Below are 16396 nucleotides of genomic sequence, written 5' to 3' on the forward strand. Positions count from 1 at the left end.
ATTCTATCCCGAAGAACGAGCTGATAGGTTGAACTTGAAGGTGATTTCGTTCCTTCGAGCGAACTTGAAATCGACATGATAATTAATGCAAATTATTATTTACCTTTTATATGCTTGCAATTGTTAACGCAATTACCTTAATAAAGTTTACTGATGCGTTATATACATAATTTACTCAATTGATTTTATGCTTGTACGAAGAAGATTGTCGCTACTTTTGGCACAAGACCAATTGAATAAATTATGCATTAACGCACTAGTAAACTTTATTAATGCAATTGCATTAATAATTGTAAGCGGTCTCTTTCTTAAGATATTTTTTTTTATTCTCTATCCCGCGTTTTCTTTCTATTCATTGCTGGATCCATACACTACTAAATAATTAATAAATGTTTATTAAACATATATTTATTTTTGCAATCTTATAAAATGATGCAAATATATTTTTTTTTCGGAAACAAGGAATATATATTACTAATAATTGTATATGTTTATTATTATGTAACAAGAGACTAACTAATAAATGAGCACAATAATATTTTATTGAAAGAAGAAAAGAGACAGAAGTTAAAAAACCAATAATTATACAGAATTATAAAAAATTAAATATTTATTTTGATAATACGAAAAGTATAAAAATTGAAATTATACTGTGATTTTATCAGTATTTTTTTATCGCATCTTATTTGATTTTAGCGATAAATTAAATCTATTATCTACGACAATTTTACTTCTTTTTGTTATCTATAAGTTCCAAATAACTTTTATGTAAAATTAAAATAATTTAAAATATTTGAGTATGAATTTCTATATCTGCGAAAGATAATGTGACGAAAATATTATTTTAATTCAGCGAAAGGATTGATATATAATATGCTCAAGCAGTTATTTAGCAGTGTATTTATTCTATCGTTGTAATTTGCATTCTAACTTTTACTAACACAATATCAATGGCTATCACGAAGTTACATTCGGAGCTTGTGACTTTTTCCTGGCGAACCGCGATAGTGCCGCGATAAATGTTGCATGAAATGAATATTAAGAGTCTGTATAAAACCGTCGCCGCACGAGAGAATTACAGACCATGTTGAACGCCTTTTTCATTTTTTTCCTGACGCCAAAACGTGTAACTCGAGGACTTTGTCGGGCAAAACAAACAATAATCGTTTAAGTATAAATTCATGCAATTGAAAATGTGATCAGCTTTCACCTATAAAAAAAAGATTAACAGGAACATACAAATAATGAGGAAAGGATAATAAAGAAGTAAATGAAGAAAAAAATCAGAATAGATTAAATTCGTATGTCATGTTTTAAGCATGAAATTATATTTAAATTATATTATATTATAAATTGTATTAATATTATAAATATATTAGAAATTATATTATATTTATTGTATTTAAAAATATAGATATCTCATAAAATATTATAGATTTATTTTTCAGTGTTACGCTTTAAATTTAAAACAAATAAACAAACGACATAATAATAATAAATTAATAATAAATTAATGTTATTTATTTCAATAATTAATGAGAGAAAAATAATATGAAGTATATATTCGTAAATATTTATTTTAGTGTAACATATTTATCAAGATTAAAATTATCTGCGGATATTACGCTAAAATAAACATTTATATTAATATTTTTTGATATTATTCGATATATTTTTAACAAAAAACCTTTCGACTGAACAAGTGAAAAACTGACATTACGAAAATTCTATAGAAACAATATTTTGATTACTTTTTCTTCTCACGCGCGTTTTCTTGTCAAAAGAATCTTAGAACCGATCACGTACGACTCGACGGAGACATTTTGTCGGCCCGACAGCGTCCTCGAGAGATACTTGGAGCATTTTACACTTTATCCCGAAGATTTAAAGACCACCATAAAGCACAAAACGTGCGACGCGTTACATCTGTACATTCGTCCGGTATGCGGCGAAACTTGAAGCGAAATAAAAAGAGAAAAACGGAGAAAATAGAAAAATGAAAAGAGAAAAAAAAGAGAAAAAAATTTCGTACGAAACAAATTGCACAAAACGAGCTGTACCTTTTTTTTCTTGCAGAAACCGAAAGACCTATTTAACCGAAAGTCTTCATGGAACGCGCAGGAAGCATACAAGAAATATATATTATTATATAAATATATATACGGGATATATATATAATTGCTAGAGTATACCTTGCAGTTATGCGAATGTTGCATTGTCTATCTGTTTGTTCCATACAGATCCAGATGTATTATTGTATCCGATGGAGTATTATATATCAAAATATATAATATATATCTATATATATGTATTTATGTATATACATATATATATACATATTAAGCTCCCCGTTTTCCTTATTTTTCTAGTAACTTAAATGTGACTTTAATAATAATATATATAATATAATTATATTACATATATATTATATTTAATAATTATTTTTTATGTGAGGAGACTTTTTATGTGAAAGATTGCGCTCTACAATCGTTGAAAAATGGAGGTTACATACTTTTCTAAACTAAATAAAATTTCATCCTTCAAGTCCCTAATTTCATTAATCGACAATAATTCGCTGCAATAATTAAAGCAGTTAGAGCTTACCTCTGTGTATGCGATGCACCAAAGCCGAATTTAGTCCAATCGATCGATGAGTAAATTCAACCGATATTAATTATAAAATGTAAAATTAATTGTAAAAGAAGAAAGAGAGAGAAAGATCACGTTCCCGCGGTTTTAGATCAACTTTGCATACGGAACGCTAACTATCTCCCAAGGAACGTGGAACTATGTAGCCAATTTTATGAATTCTACTCGGTAGGTAACATGTGTTATATTTTGGTTCAGTTCCGTACTACATTCGCAAAACTGTGTGCGTATGTGAAAGTGAATTGAAGATTTATCATCTTTACCTTAATTTCAAATTTCCTCTCACTCCAACGCTTGATTATACATCTATTTTTTTAAATGCAAATAAAATAAGAGGTAACGTCAGAGACTTTTGAGAGCGATTATTCTGACGTTTCTGAAAAGCTTCTTTGAAAAATCTCATTATCTGCATCCATTTTATTGACTAAAAAATGAGATACATAAAATAAAATATACAATTAAATTTATAGAGACATTAATACATACGTGTTTCTGTAATTCACAAATAATTTATAAATGCGTAGCCTTTTAGGGACTCTGTCAAACGGTGATTTTATCGGAAATGTCGATAAGTAGATTGGCTATGTAATTCTATGTGGTTTCTAATGGATGTAGATGGCGATTACGATGGCTTGAAATCTCCAAGATGGTTTTTTATCTTTTGGTTGGTACAAGATATCTTTATCTTTAACCTATCTTTACCTGTCGATGCCGCCTGTCAAACATTGCGTCGCAGAATAGTCCAAGGAAATATATTTTCCTTTTAGAAAAACTATTCAACGAAATTTTTCAAAGCGGATTATTAACATACTAAGTATACCTAACGAAATTTTCAAGGATCCGTTTTGAATTTAGAGCTTATATAAATTTGTAATACATGAAGTAGTTTCTTGGAGTAATACATGAAGTAGTTTCTTGGAGTAGTCATCAATTTCTGAAAACATTCAATGTTTCCAAAATAATACATAATTTATCACTTAATTACATATTTATAATTTTACTGTGCTTATCTAAGTGCATAAAATATTACCTTAGATTAATAATTGTATTAATATTTCCAATTGCATTATTAATATTGACATAAACTTTATACATAGATTATATTCTAAAATTATACAAAAATATGCACACTTTTTGTACTTTGCATGAAAAATTTAATAACCATATGATAGATATATATTTTTAATTCAAATACGTTTTTGTTCTGAATAGGAGCTGAATAAGGAGTTTGCAGTTTCTAAATATTTATCTTTACTTTTACTATGGATAAGAAACATACAACGCATCTATACACATATATAAATTTTTTCCAGTATAAATGCCAAGCGTTAAGGATGAATCGGAGGCAGAAGGGGAGGAGATGTCTCATGACAGTAACGAAAGTAATCAGAGTTCTGCATCATGTGACAGTAGCGCAGAACATACTGACAGCGATGATTCTTCAGAAATGGATGAGGATGAATGCGAGAGGAGACGTAATGAATGTATGGAAAACTTATTAGATTTGGAAAGACAGTTTACTCTTCTCAAGGAACAGTAAGTACATTCCATATTTAGCATATTATTTATTGTTGTAATATTTTACATCTTTTATTTAAATTTACATAATATATATTTATAAATATAAAATAGGGGAAATTTGTTCATTCTAATAATATAAATATTATAACAATTAGAAGATTGATTTTATTAAAAATAGAAAAAAAGTAAATATAATATTGTAATTTTTAATTCTGAAATTGTAATTAATTGTTAATAATATGAGCAATATTAAAATTCTAAATATAAATGCTTTTATTGTCTGTATTTAAGATTGTATCGAGAAAGAATTACACAGGTAGACACAAAACTTGGAGAAGTTCGTGTTGGAAAATCTGAGGAATATCTAATACCTCTAGAACGACTAAAAGAAAACATGAAAACAAAAACAGAAGTAGCCGGAATATTGAAACAGTACAGATTGCAAAATATCCAGAATAAATTCCTAGCAGAAGAGCAGGCTGCTTTACAAAATTTTGAAAGTGAAAAGGGATTGATTTGGGATTGTATTCATAACGATCTCCAAGAGAAGATTCGTCGTCTAGAGGAAGATAGAAACAATGTGGACATACATGCGGACTTATGGCTTAATACAACTGGTAGAAGACGCAGAAATCATTCGGAGAGAAGACGAGCAGTTTCTGTTGCAGGCCCTTATATCGTTTACATGCTCAATGATGCGGATATATTAGAGGATTGGGCGTTAATAAAGAAAAGTTTAAGTAGTTGGAAAGCAGAAATAATGTAATTTTTATTTAAGTGTATCAAAGAAAATATTTTCGAAACTAATATTACGCGTCCATCTTTGATACGAATAGAGATTTCGCGTCCAACTATAATTGGAAATCAGACAAATACATTTTTAACGATGGCGTTTATTGGGCGTCTAATGTTTGTATAGTGTGCCTTGAAAAAAAATGAAGTAGTTAGTTATTATAAGGAACATCTTGCTGACTCTAAATAAATGAGTTTCTCGATCAGTCTCCAAAATTTAAAATAAAGTTTGCCAAATATCAAACTTATTAATATATCTACTTCTGTAGTGTATGGAAGAATTTTCATTATGATATAAGAAATTATAATATAAGAAAATTTTATAGGTCGGAAAAAACAGATATTTACTGTACAGTTAATTTTATTTAATAAAACAAATTATATAAACAATTGTAATACGTTGTCAAAAATAATTAATTTTTATACTTGATATGTATCTAATGTCATTTTCTAGTTTATTTCTTAAGCTTTCTTTTTTTAAACTATTTTCTTCTAGATGTTGCTCTCCTTTAGATTTCTCTTATTTTTAAATAAATTTTAATCTATATTCCTCATTTTTCCTGTAATCAAATATATTACTACCTGGGTATCTATCCTGCTTTCTTATATTTCTTTGAAATGAAGAATGTAGAGATATCTCTCTTATCTTTTTGGTAAACATGTTTTTCATTGCATTGGAACCAAACAAATCACGAAATATTAAATCTTATATATATTATTTACCAATGAAATGTACAATTTTTAATAGTGTTTAATAATGTAAAAAATGAACTAAATTATGATTTTTTTAAATAATCTCAATTAATTTAATAAATGACATTTATAGAACAATTTTATACATATCAAGTATTTTTTAAAAGATTAGTTTCTTTACATATCGTTGATTTGTATATATTCTCTGTGCTTTTTCCTCATAGCACTTAATTGTATATCTATTTCATTTTAAAAAAATCATGTATAAACGAGAAACAAACGCGTTCTTTATTTATTTCAAATATAAAAAAAAATTATGTATGTGTACGTACAAAATAATATTTGTATATATTAATATACAATATTATAATAAAATATTATAATATTAATATAAAATATTATAATAAAATATTGATGATTACAATAATATTTAAATTTTCAAATATAATTATTCTGCGATCTATATATCGTAATTATGAGTTTGAGGGATTAATGCAAGTCTCGCTTCGTGATACGACGAAATCGATTTCTCGATTAATCCTCAGGTATTTCTCATTATGAACAACTTTTTATTTTATTTATTATGCTGCTATTATTACATCGCTCTTGCAAAAGGCAGATTTTCGAAAATCTATTCCCATAAATACTGTGGAGACTAGATTCTCGATACTTAGGAACACAGTTTAGTACAAATTTTGTTTTATAAAAAATAAAAATAAATACATTTTTATGTTATATGTATATATAATTAATATGATAATATTAAAATTGGATCTAATATTTGCGGCTAAAGAAAGAGTATTCCAAATAAATGAATCATCCATGAAAAAATATATAAAAAACGTTGAAAATAGCAAATAAGAATTGATATTGTGAAATTCTATACACGTAATATTTTAATACGTAATATTTTCAATATTTTATTTTTTCATCACGTAATATTTTAATATTTTTCATTTAGTATTAGAAATATGATATATTATTATATAACTCTTATATTTAAAATACAAATAACAGGAAAAAATATATATAAATATATAAAAGAATGTTTATATAAGAATATTATATTAATATTTTTTTACTTATATCTATTTATATGTATGTTTATGCATTTTTTTCCATTTTAGGTAATATCGTTAGACTGATCATGCCAAGTTTCATCAAAGCTAGGGACCATTTGTTGGTCGATTATATATATATATATTCTATTGCTCATATTTCCAATAGATACGTGAAATTTTGAAAAGCGTACTCTTCGGCGCAACATTTAATAAATAATTGATTTTTTTATTATATTGCTTCTTGATTTTTCCAACTACGTACACATATATTTATATTAGATTTATATTCCTGTATACAGAATAAAAACTATGTATTAGTAAAAAAAGGGAAGAATTTATAGAAAATTTATAGAAAATTATTATATATATTCATATACAATAAAATATATAATTATTTCAGAGATTGAAATAATATACTAAGGGACGAAAAAACAAGTTTTTCTGTTTCAAAAACTGTTAACTTCATAATAATGTCGCTCTTTGCACATTATTATTAACAACTGCGATAAAGTGCGACGCAAGCAACTTTCTGCATGTACACCGCAATAGTTTTAAATTACAACATCCTGTAATATAATACGAAAAAAAATTTGCTTCAATCGTGCATTTGTGTAATAATTCGAAAAAATTGCTTTACTCAACGAAATATATGATAATTAAAAAGATATTAAGCTATAATGTCGAATTAAGTTGTGAATTAAAAATGATTTATAGAATTCCTAGTCAATTTTGTAATTCAAATCTTTCTTCGAAGATAACAATACTATTACAATTATAATTCTAACACTATTATTATTACAATTTATCCGAAAGACTATATATCCTTGAGTTTAGTTCATTAACACGTCAAATCTGTTGATTTTATTTTTTATTAACGTCTGCTATCACGCGTATTTACATTCTTTCTTATATATTATCTGGGTTTAAATTATCGGGATAAAAATATCTTGATATTAACTACAGAGAGGGACCTTGATTTTTAATATAAAAATTTAAAACCGTGAATTTCAATCGTTTTCTATTAAATTCAACAAATTTGTCTAACATGTATCTATTTTAATTTAAACATTGCATGTGTTTCGAATCTTAATAAATCATATTGAGTTACATTCCAAAATTTATTTCTTGGACTAAAGTAGCGTTAGATTGACTAATCAGAAAAAAAATGTTCCGATTGATAAATTAAATATCATTCCAAGGAGTAAATTTTGAAAAACAATTTGAAAGCGTCAACATTTTTTCTTTTGTTGCCGTTTCTGAAAGTTGTTTACGTCGTCATGTTTTTTTCGTATAAGACTCCAGTTACGAGTTTCATAAGTCTGTGGCTGAAATCAAACCGTGTTGATCGTATTTATATTTGACGTGCTCGAGTCTCTCCTGCATTATTCTAGTTAAGGCGACGAATGATCACGCATCGCACGCGTGTCTCTTCAACACATTTAGTGAATTGGTATTCATTAAATTAGAAAAGCGATATATATTATTATTAGAGTGATATATATTATTAAAGTGATACATGTTATTAGAGTGATATATATTGGAGAGGAGGAATACATACAGGTAAATTGAGAGAAATCAAATTTTACTTTACTTAAAAAAAATACTGTAAAAAATTCATGCCCAAGTTATAAATCATTTTCTAAAATATTTTATCAGGAGACGTTTATCAGGCTAAGTCAGAAAATAATAGAAATAATTTGTGCTTGCATGTTCAATATAAATATCGTAATTATTGATTATTATTTCTCAATATAATAGAATATATATCGTTCCCGGACAACATAAAGTCAAAAAACATCTTAAAAATATCTAAAGTATGGTGAAATTTTAAGTCGTTTTTAAAACGACTTTTAGAGATATATGTTATCTGGATTTACACACACACACACACACATTAGCGTCAAAAATTATTTATTAACAAGTAAAAAATCGATTATTTAAATATTTTCTCTCTGGAATGAATAAAAAAATAATTAATAAGATTTATAAATAGATGATGTCGTATTGATTTGCGACTATTTATGCAAAGAGATGCCTGTATTTTTAATATAAAACGATGTTTACAAATATAATTTCATATATGTCATATATGTCCGCGTGAACAAAGTCCTTCTTACATTGTCTGATCGTTTAAAAATCATTTTTTTCTCTACTTACCTTTCAACATCAGATAATGTAAGACTATTTCATCTTCGTATAAAAAATTGAATATACATTGGTTATAAATTATATATATATAATATATATATAATATAAAAAATAATTATATATATATGTAATATCTATATGTAATAATATCTTCTCTTTGTTTGTTGACAGATATAATTTTTCGAATCAGATAATATGGATTTTTTCACCGTTATTGTTTTTGCTCTACTTATATTCTACTATGGTATCTATCTAATTTTACCCTGCATTTTTGACTGCGATTTATTGCTCAAATTTAAAGAGATATTCGGCAAGCCCGTATGTAAGTACACTTATACCTTTTGTTAGTGCGAAATCTGAAAAACGAGAAATTTTTCTTCAAGTGTCGTAAATTAAATGAAATAAATAAAGAAGGATCTCATTTTACACGATTTATATAATTGGCGACAGAAACATTCCAGACAAAGTTTTCTTTTTTTAATATAATTATTTATATTTTAAATAACTTTTTTATATTAAAAAATTCTTACTACAAAATTTGTTGCAACTTACATGGATCGTGTAAAATAAAGAAGCTTATAAGATATAAATGTATAAATTAATCTATATCGATTTATTTCGTGTTGTCACAGCTTCTTTGAAGGGCAAAGTCGTATGGATAACTGGTGCGTCGAGCGGTATCGGAGAGCAATTAGCCTACGTGCTAGCTAAAGCTGGCTGTAAATTAATTTTGTCCGCTCGGAGAGTTCCTGAATTGGAACAAGTAAAAAAGAGATGTTTGCAAGGTAAATTGACGTATTCCTTCCAATAATTTTTCTTCATATAATTTGAGATACTAAATTGTATAAAAATATGCTACTTTTATAAATGTTTCATTCTCTTCTCTTCAGAAAACAAATACTTGACTGACGACGACGTGGCAGTATACCCTTTGGATATGATTAATGTGGACTCGCACAAAGAAGCATTCCTATACGTGATTGACAAATTTGGAAAAGTACGTTTTATATATTTTGTTATATAATTTATTGATAACGTGTAATAACGTATGATTGCACGATTCGATGAAATTTTTTATATATTTTTTAATCTTAATAATCTTCGACATTTTTCACTTTTTATTATATTAATATTCATTATTTATTTATCTAATATTTATTATACATTATTTAATATATGTTATATACTTATTATATATTTATTTAATAGAAAAAGAGCTTTACTATGACATGCATTTCAGTTGGATGTACTCGTTAATAATGCTGGTCGAAGCCAAAGAGCGCAATGGAGGGAGATTGAAATAGAAGTTGATAGAGAAATGTTTGAATTAAACGTATTGTCAATTGTATGTCTGAGTAGACTAGCTGTTCAATATTTTTTACAAACAGGCACTGGACATATTGTCATTAATTCTAGCGTCGCGGGATTTGTACCGTTAGCTATGTCAGCGACTTATTGTGCTACTAAATATGCGTTGCATGTAAGTACTCTTAATATGATAATTTTGTTGAACGAATGCAATAATGTTGCGAAAATCTTTAAGAGAAATAGATAGTAACATTACATTATTCGCAGGGCTATTTTGAATCGTTAAAGCAAGAACACTCTAATATCGATGTGACGATCGTTTGCCCGGGTCCAGTGCAAACGAACTTTTTGGCCAAATGTTTCACTGAAAAATTTGGTGCAGTATGTATCACATGAAATACATTTCAAAATTTATGCAGAGTATATCTTATGAAATTTGAGATACGAAAATATATTGCGATCATGCAACTGCCATAAAAAATAATAATACAAAAAGAGTGAATAAAATTCACAATTTTATTTGTTTTTCTGAAAGTATATTTTAGTGAAACTCTCTCTCTCGAGTTTTGTACAACACTTTGTATATTCTATGTTAATTGATTACAACGTATACACATATTTAATCAATTGCCATAATCTGGTTATTTGTTTAGCAATACGGAATAGATACGAAAATAGACGAAAAGAAAATAAGCGCAAAACGTTGCGCAACTTTAATGGGCGTAGCGATTGCGAATAAGCTGGATTATGTATGGATCGCCAAACCGAACCTGTTGCGATTGCTCTACATACTTTATTGTTTCCCAAATGTCCTAAAATGGTATATCTCTCTTTTATTTATAATTCTTTTACTTGCATGTAATGAAATCTATCAAAAAATTCATTTCATTTTTAAATTTTGTTCTTCTTATATAGATTATCCATTTACTACACAAAACTTTAAAATTTCATTGATAATTTCACTTACTTTGTAATATAAAAAGCATTTAAAGAAGAAGAATATGAATATATTTAGAATGCATAGCACAAAATTATAAATAGAATTATATTGCAATTAAAGTGATTATTTATTAAGGGAGTTTGAATTTACAAAACTAGAAAAAGAAGAGGAACAAAACCAAATGAATTTTTCGATCGACTTATTATCGCGTAAAATTAATAACTGTATAAAATTTGTTTTTTTACAAAGGTTGAGAAAGCAAGTGGACCCAAAATATCTAATGAGGCTACGAGAAGGTAATATTGCCGGTCAGAACTAAAAAAGTTTCTCTACAAGTTTCTTTACAAGCAATGCCATATGAGATTATATTTATTATACTTTACAATGTATTAATATGTATATTCTCTAGGATTGTATTATATATTTCTATATTTTCTATATTTTTATAACACTACATTATTAATAATAATATCCTTATCTTAGAGAAAGAAATATATATTTCGATCTGCTTTTGTACATGTATAATATCATATTTATTTAATATTATAAATTAATTGTTAGGTTGCTTTATCGATTCTTTAAAATTCATCATTGTTTCTCGAGCTTTTTACCTCTCAAAATATTCTTTTTAATAATAAATAATAGAGGTTTATAGCGTCATGGCCTTAAATTGGTTCTTCGAATTAGGAAATAGACCCATCCGCCAGTGTCTCGTTTGTGGAAACTCCTTGCACTTCTTAGCACTTTTGTTCAGATATGTAGTCTGAGAATTTCGCGAAATTAACAGAATTATATCATATCTGAAGACGATATGAACGATGAAGTTCAATGCTTGTCTGAGTCAGTAGTTTGAACTATATCAATTATTAAGTGATCTAATTTGATCGACATTTGAAAAGTAAGATAGTTGTGCGAAATGCGTATATTGTGGAATTTTCTAAAACATGATCGAAACATAAATCGCTGATAATTACAATTAACGATTATTAAACCTTTAAATCTGTTCTTTAAATCTTGACAAATGACATAAAACTTATTGTGATGACAAATCTTTATTGAAGTGCGATCATTCATAATTGTAAGTAAAAATTTAAGCGATAGTAAAAATTGTAAATTTTGTCCCTTGTTATCGATCTTTATATATATATATATTGATAATAATTATTTATCTAACAATATTTAGAGACAAATATATTCGTCGATATTTTAAATTTTTGTAAAATGCAAACATAAATTATTAAATAAACTATTACTATATCATAATTTTCAATTATATTAATTTTTGGCTCTTACAATTGGCGCGCATAATATACATACTATCAACAATAAAAATCGTCTCTTTAATGATATATAAAAAATATCTCATGTAATTATTTCGCGATCGTCGCCAAATATCTTGCAATCATTATATATATGATTATTATTAATCGTTTTTTTGGGAGTGAGTGTGAGTGCTAGATAGAAATAGCAAAGGATTAACAAAAAAGGAAAGATCTAAGAAAACATCGGGCAACGTACAGAGCAACAATATGCGGTAAATAATTTATACATTATTTATCATTTATATTATGTTCAGATATATTACTATTTATTCTTTTTTTTTCGTTTTCTCGACAATGATTTATTCTAAATTATCCAAATTATTTAAATTTGTAATTATACTAGAGAATATAATGGAACGCATATATATAAAATATTTTGGATTATATTTTAAAATACTTAAAATAAAATGTTTCTATTAATAAATATCTTTAATATAATGTTCCTATTAATCAATATTTCTATATAGATAGTAATATTTTATAAAATGCTTCACAATAATAAAATATTATTTACATATTTTATACGTAAAAAATTAGAATTTTTTATTTTTATAAGTTTATATTAAAAAAAGAACTTTTTCGATAATTATAATATCAATTATTTTAATAATGATAATACTTAGTAAGTTGTAGTTGAATATGGATATAATAGATCAAATTCATTTTTTTCAAAGATATATAAATTTAAAGTAATAACTTTTGCAGACTTTTTTGATACAAAAAATGTAATTACAAACAAATATATTTTATTAATTAATTTTTTGAATTAATTTAATTTTTGGTCTCTTTTAAGAAACCATTTTGCAGGAACTGGACGTCCTACCATTTCATATTATGATTAGTTTATAGACAAGTGCATATGTACATATAATAAAATACATGCGCAACTAGCCGTATTAAAATTTTATATTATATTTATTTAAATATATTTATTAAAAATATATCAAAATTAGACTCTTTTATTGATCATATATTTTTCAAAAATTTTTATTTAGAAAAGATTTTTTTCGGTAATTGTGCAATTTATTATATTAAATATTCGTTTAAAAAGCAAAAATCGTTGCATAATAATTATTTATTTAAAAATTTATTATCTTGGATTGTCTACTTTATACAGAATAGATGCGCATAAAGTAGATGTTCTGTATAAAAAAATTATTAATTAATTGTATTTGCTTAATTTATATTTGATCTTTGTTTAATAAATCATATTTAATTTTATTTAATTCGATAATATATATGTATATTAAATGTTTCTCTAATGTTAATTTCTAAATGTATACTTCGACATAGATTTTACTATCTTATCTTTGGTACTTTATACAAGAAAAAATTATAAAGACAAGAGGAAAAGGGAAATATAATTTTAAATGTAATTTTTATTTAGGCTATGTACAACACATACGTACAATACGTGACCCTTACTTAAAACTATGTTACGTTCGTCCGGTATGCATTTCCACTTAATTTAACTTGTCCTCTCAACACAATGTGATTTCGTGTGTGATTTTGGATGCACGAGCTTACACGTGTCCACGCGTGCCGTATATCTTTGTATTCATCGTGTACACGATTGTGTATATGTGTTATGTATGCATGAGTGTGTAGTGTGTATGTGTAAGATATGTTACAAATTTTTTAGGAACATTTCTCGTGGAATGCCGCGAACGATAATAATAAAGTCGCAGCGAAACTACACGAAAACAATGCGCAGTCGTCTGCAGCTTCATCCTCGAGTCAATATATTGATTAAACAGTTATCGAAAAATGACACCAATATAGACGATTGTTGACTGGACAGATTCCGAATATTATTGAAAGGCGCCAGGGAAAAGTCGCACGCGAATCGCGTATTAATCGTTTGTATTTCGCTTGCATTTGTATAAAATTTCTGCTGAGAATTTTACATAGACAATTTTCGCGATAAATTTTGAGATAAAAAATTTATTTCATGGAATTTTTATACGTAAAAATATTTATAGCATCACAAAATTAAATGTAATATTTCGAAAATTGAAATTGAATAAAACAATAACTAATATGTATTTAACAGTTCTTTTTTCAAGAAGTTATATAAAGCACAATAATCTTTATACATAGAATTTCTTATATATATATATATCTATATTAAATACATATAATTGAATTAAATATAAATATAAAATTAAAAATAATAATTAAATATAACATAAAATATAAATATAAAATTAAAAAAATAATAATTAAATATAAAATAAAATATAAAATTCTGCCGATGTGTAGAGGAATTTGAAATATAAACGGTTAAAACGACGAGAGCTTCGATTCTCTGTTTTTACGCGGGAAAGCATCCGGACGACGGACGACCGTAATAATTAACCGACTTGCGGCAACAGAGTGAATAATGCTCGTTCGACAACCAATTCAATTTTCATGCATATCTGCTACGTTGTTTGCGAATAACACCTCGATTCTCATCATGTTGCAGTCATCTCAACGGCTGTGAGTTATTCCGCGACATTAAGCAATATTATTTGCCTGTTATTATTCGCCTGTCGATGCAATCGTATTGAATATTACGAGCACAACATTGTTACACAATATGATCCGTTAGCGATAATTACATATTTTAATCTTGGATGTGCGAGTAAGATAAGGTGCGACCCCACCTTTTGCATGTTAACTCTGTTTGACTAGCAGATAATCAGTAACTTTGTGACCTGTGCGTTTGTCAAATGTGTATACACTGATTTTAGCATAATCAGTCACTTTACAGTGCAATTCAATTTATACTTCACTCATTCAGGATTAAAAGAATCGCCGCGATGCCGACGATGCTCTTTTAACACAACATGGCATTTGCGAAAATAACAATCGATGAATCAAGAGTAAATTTCTTCGTCTAATAAATTCGTCATTATAATCCGTTGTCTCTGACGAATCTACGGCACCGGATACTTTCTCAATGTAAAATAAGATTAAAAGCTGTTGCACACAAATTTACACAAATATATAAGCGTACCGTACAATAATATCTCGACGAACTTTGTCGATGAAAATCGTCCAGCATAGAAATTCTGTCAAACAATACTGTAAACTGATGCTGAACATTTTATTGTCCCCGATACGCTGATACACGTCACATCCTCATTTTAAAAATGACACGAATTTAAAAATATGAGCAATGTTATCAGTTATTCTTATGTCATCTTATGATCACTTTTATTTGTAACTTTTATCTTAAACTCACACATATTTTCTAGATCGAATATACATTTACAGTTAGTGTTTTACGTTTCATACGCCTTTTTATATGTAATGTAAAACGCAAATCACATTGTTTGGTGTCACTTTTGGAAGGATGGTGAAGCGAGTACTTTTGTGTGCAACGACGTTTAATGTGTGAACGAAGGGGTGAGTTTCGGGCGATACGAAAAACCCCCTGGCGCCCCTCAAATTTCAAACGCAAAAGCACTGTCAGATACCGCCGTCCAACCGCGCTCCCGTCTCCCCTGCCCCTTGTTATCCAAAATCGTGGTCAACATAAGCACACAAATCAATGCCTAATATCATTCACTAAGGGTATGCTTACACTTTTAAAAGGACATTGAAAAATCGCATATGCTAGAGTATCTGCCGATTACACGCTCTCTATGTATCTATAATCTTCGTCCTTATGTACAGTCCCGTCCTTTGCCCCCCCTTCCCCCTTTTTTCCGTCAATTAACGAAAGCGTGGCACGTATCGTTGTTAAGAGATTAACGAATTGTCGCGTGCAAGTGTATTAAGTGTGCATTTGCGCGTCATGTGTGACATGTTTCTCTTATCGAAAGTAACTAGAAAATAGACACCCGCTATACGTAGAAAATATACAGCTCTCGCGACAAATGGTTCTATGTTCTATACACGCCAATCGCAGAATTATCGCTATCCGCGAATCCAAAGTATGAGGTGATCTCAGATATCGCGCATTCTCTCTTGAA

At 27.5% G+C, this 16396-nt stretch overlaps 2 protein-coding genes across 3 annotated transcripts; both read left to right on the forward strand.

The window, feature by feature from the left end:
- The first annotated feature begins 3335 nt into the window (after nt 1-3335).
- On the forward strand, nt 3336-5286 carry LOC105256779 (breast cancer metastasis-suppressor 1-like protein). Of its 2 annotated transcripts, XM_011266999.3 has the most exons (3): nt 3336-3463; nt 3963-4185; nt 4462-5285. In XM_011266999.3, exons 2-3 carry the CDS (start codon nt 3968-3970, stop codon nt 4934-4936), a joined length of 693 nt encoding a protein of 230 aa, XP_011265301.1. In that variant the 5' UTR covers nt 3336-3463; nt 3963-3967; the 3' UTR covers nt 4937-5285. The 2 variants fall into 2 exon arrangements, with proteins under 2 accessions (XP_011265301.1, XP_011265302.1); XM_011267000.3 differs by lacking the exon at nt 3336-3463 and having other exon boundaries at nt 3808-4185; nt 4462-5286.
- A 2789-nt stretch (nt 5287-8075) lies between these two features.
- On the forward strand, nt 8076-11544 carry LOC105256806 (dehydrogenase/reductase SDR family member 7-like). Its single transcript, XM_025412431.1, has 8 exons — nt 8076-8276; nt 9036-9186; nt 9497-9649; nt 9755-9861; nt 10105-10344; nt 10440-10553; nt 10826-10992; nt 11362-11544. Exons 2-8 carry the CDS (start codon nt 9060-9062, stop codon nt 11429-11431), a joined length of 978 nt encoding a protein of 325 aa, XP_025268216.1. The 5' UTR covers nt 8076-8276; nt 9036-9059; the 3' UTR covers nt 11432-11544.
- Nucleotides 11545-16396: the final 4852 nt, after the last annotated feature.

This window comes from Camponotus floridanus, unplaced genomic scaffold, assembly GCF_003227725.1.
Source record: "Camponotus floridanus strain SB8 unplaced genomic scaffold, Cflo_v7.5 scaffold50, whole genome shotgun sequence".
Taxonomy (NCBI): domain Eukaryota; kingdom Metazoa; phylum Arthropoda; class Insecta; order Hymenoptera; family Formicidae; genus Camponotus; species Camponotus floridanus.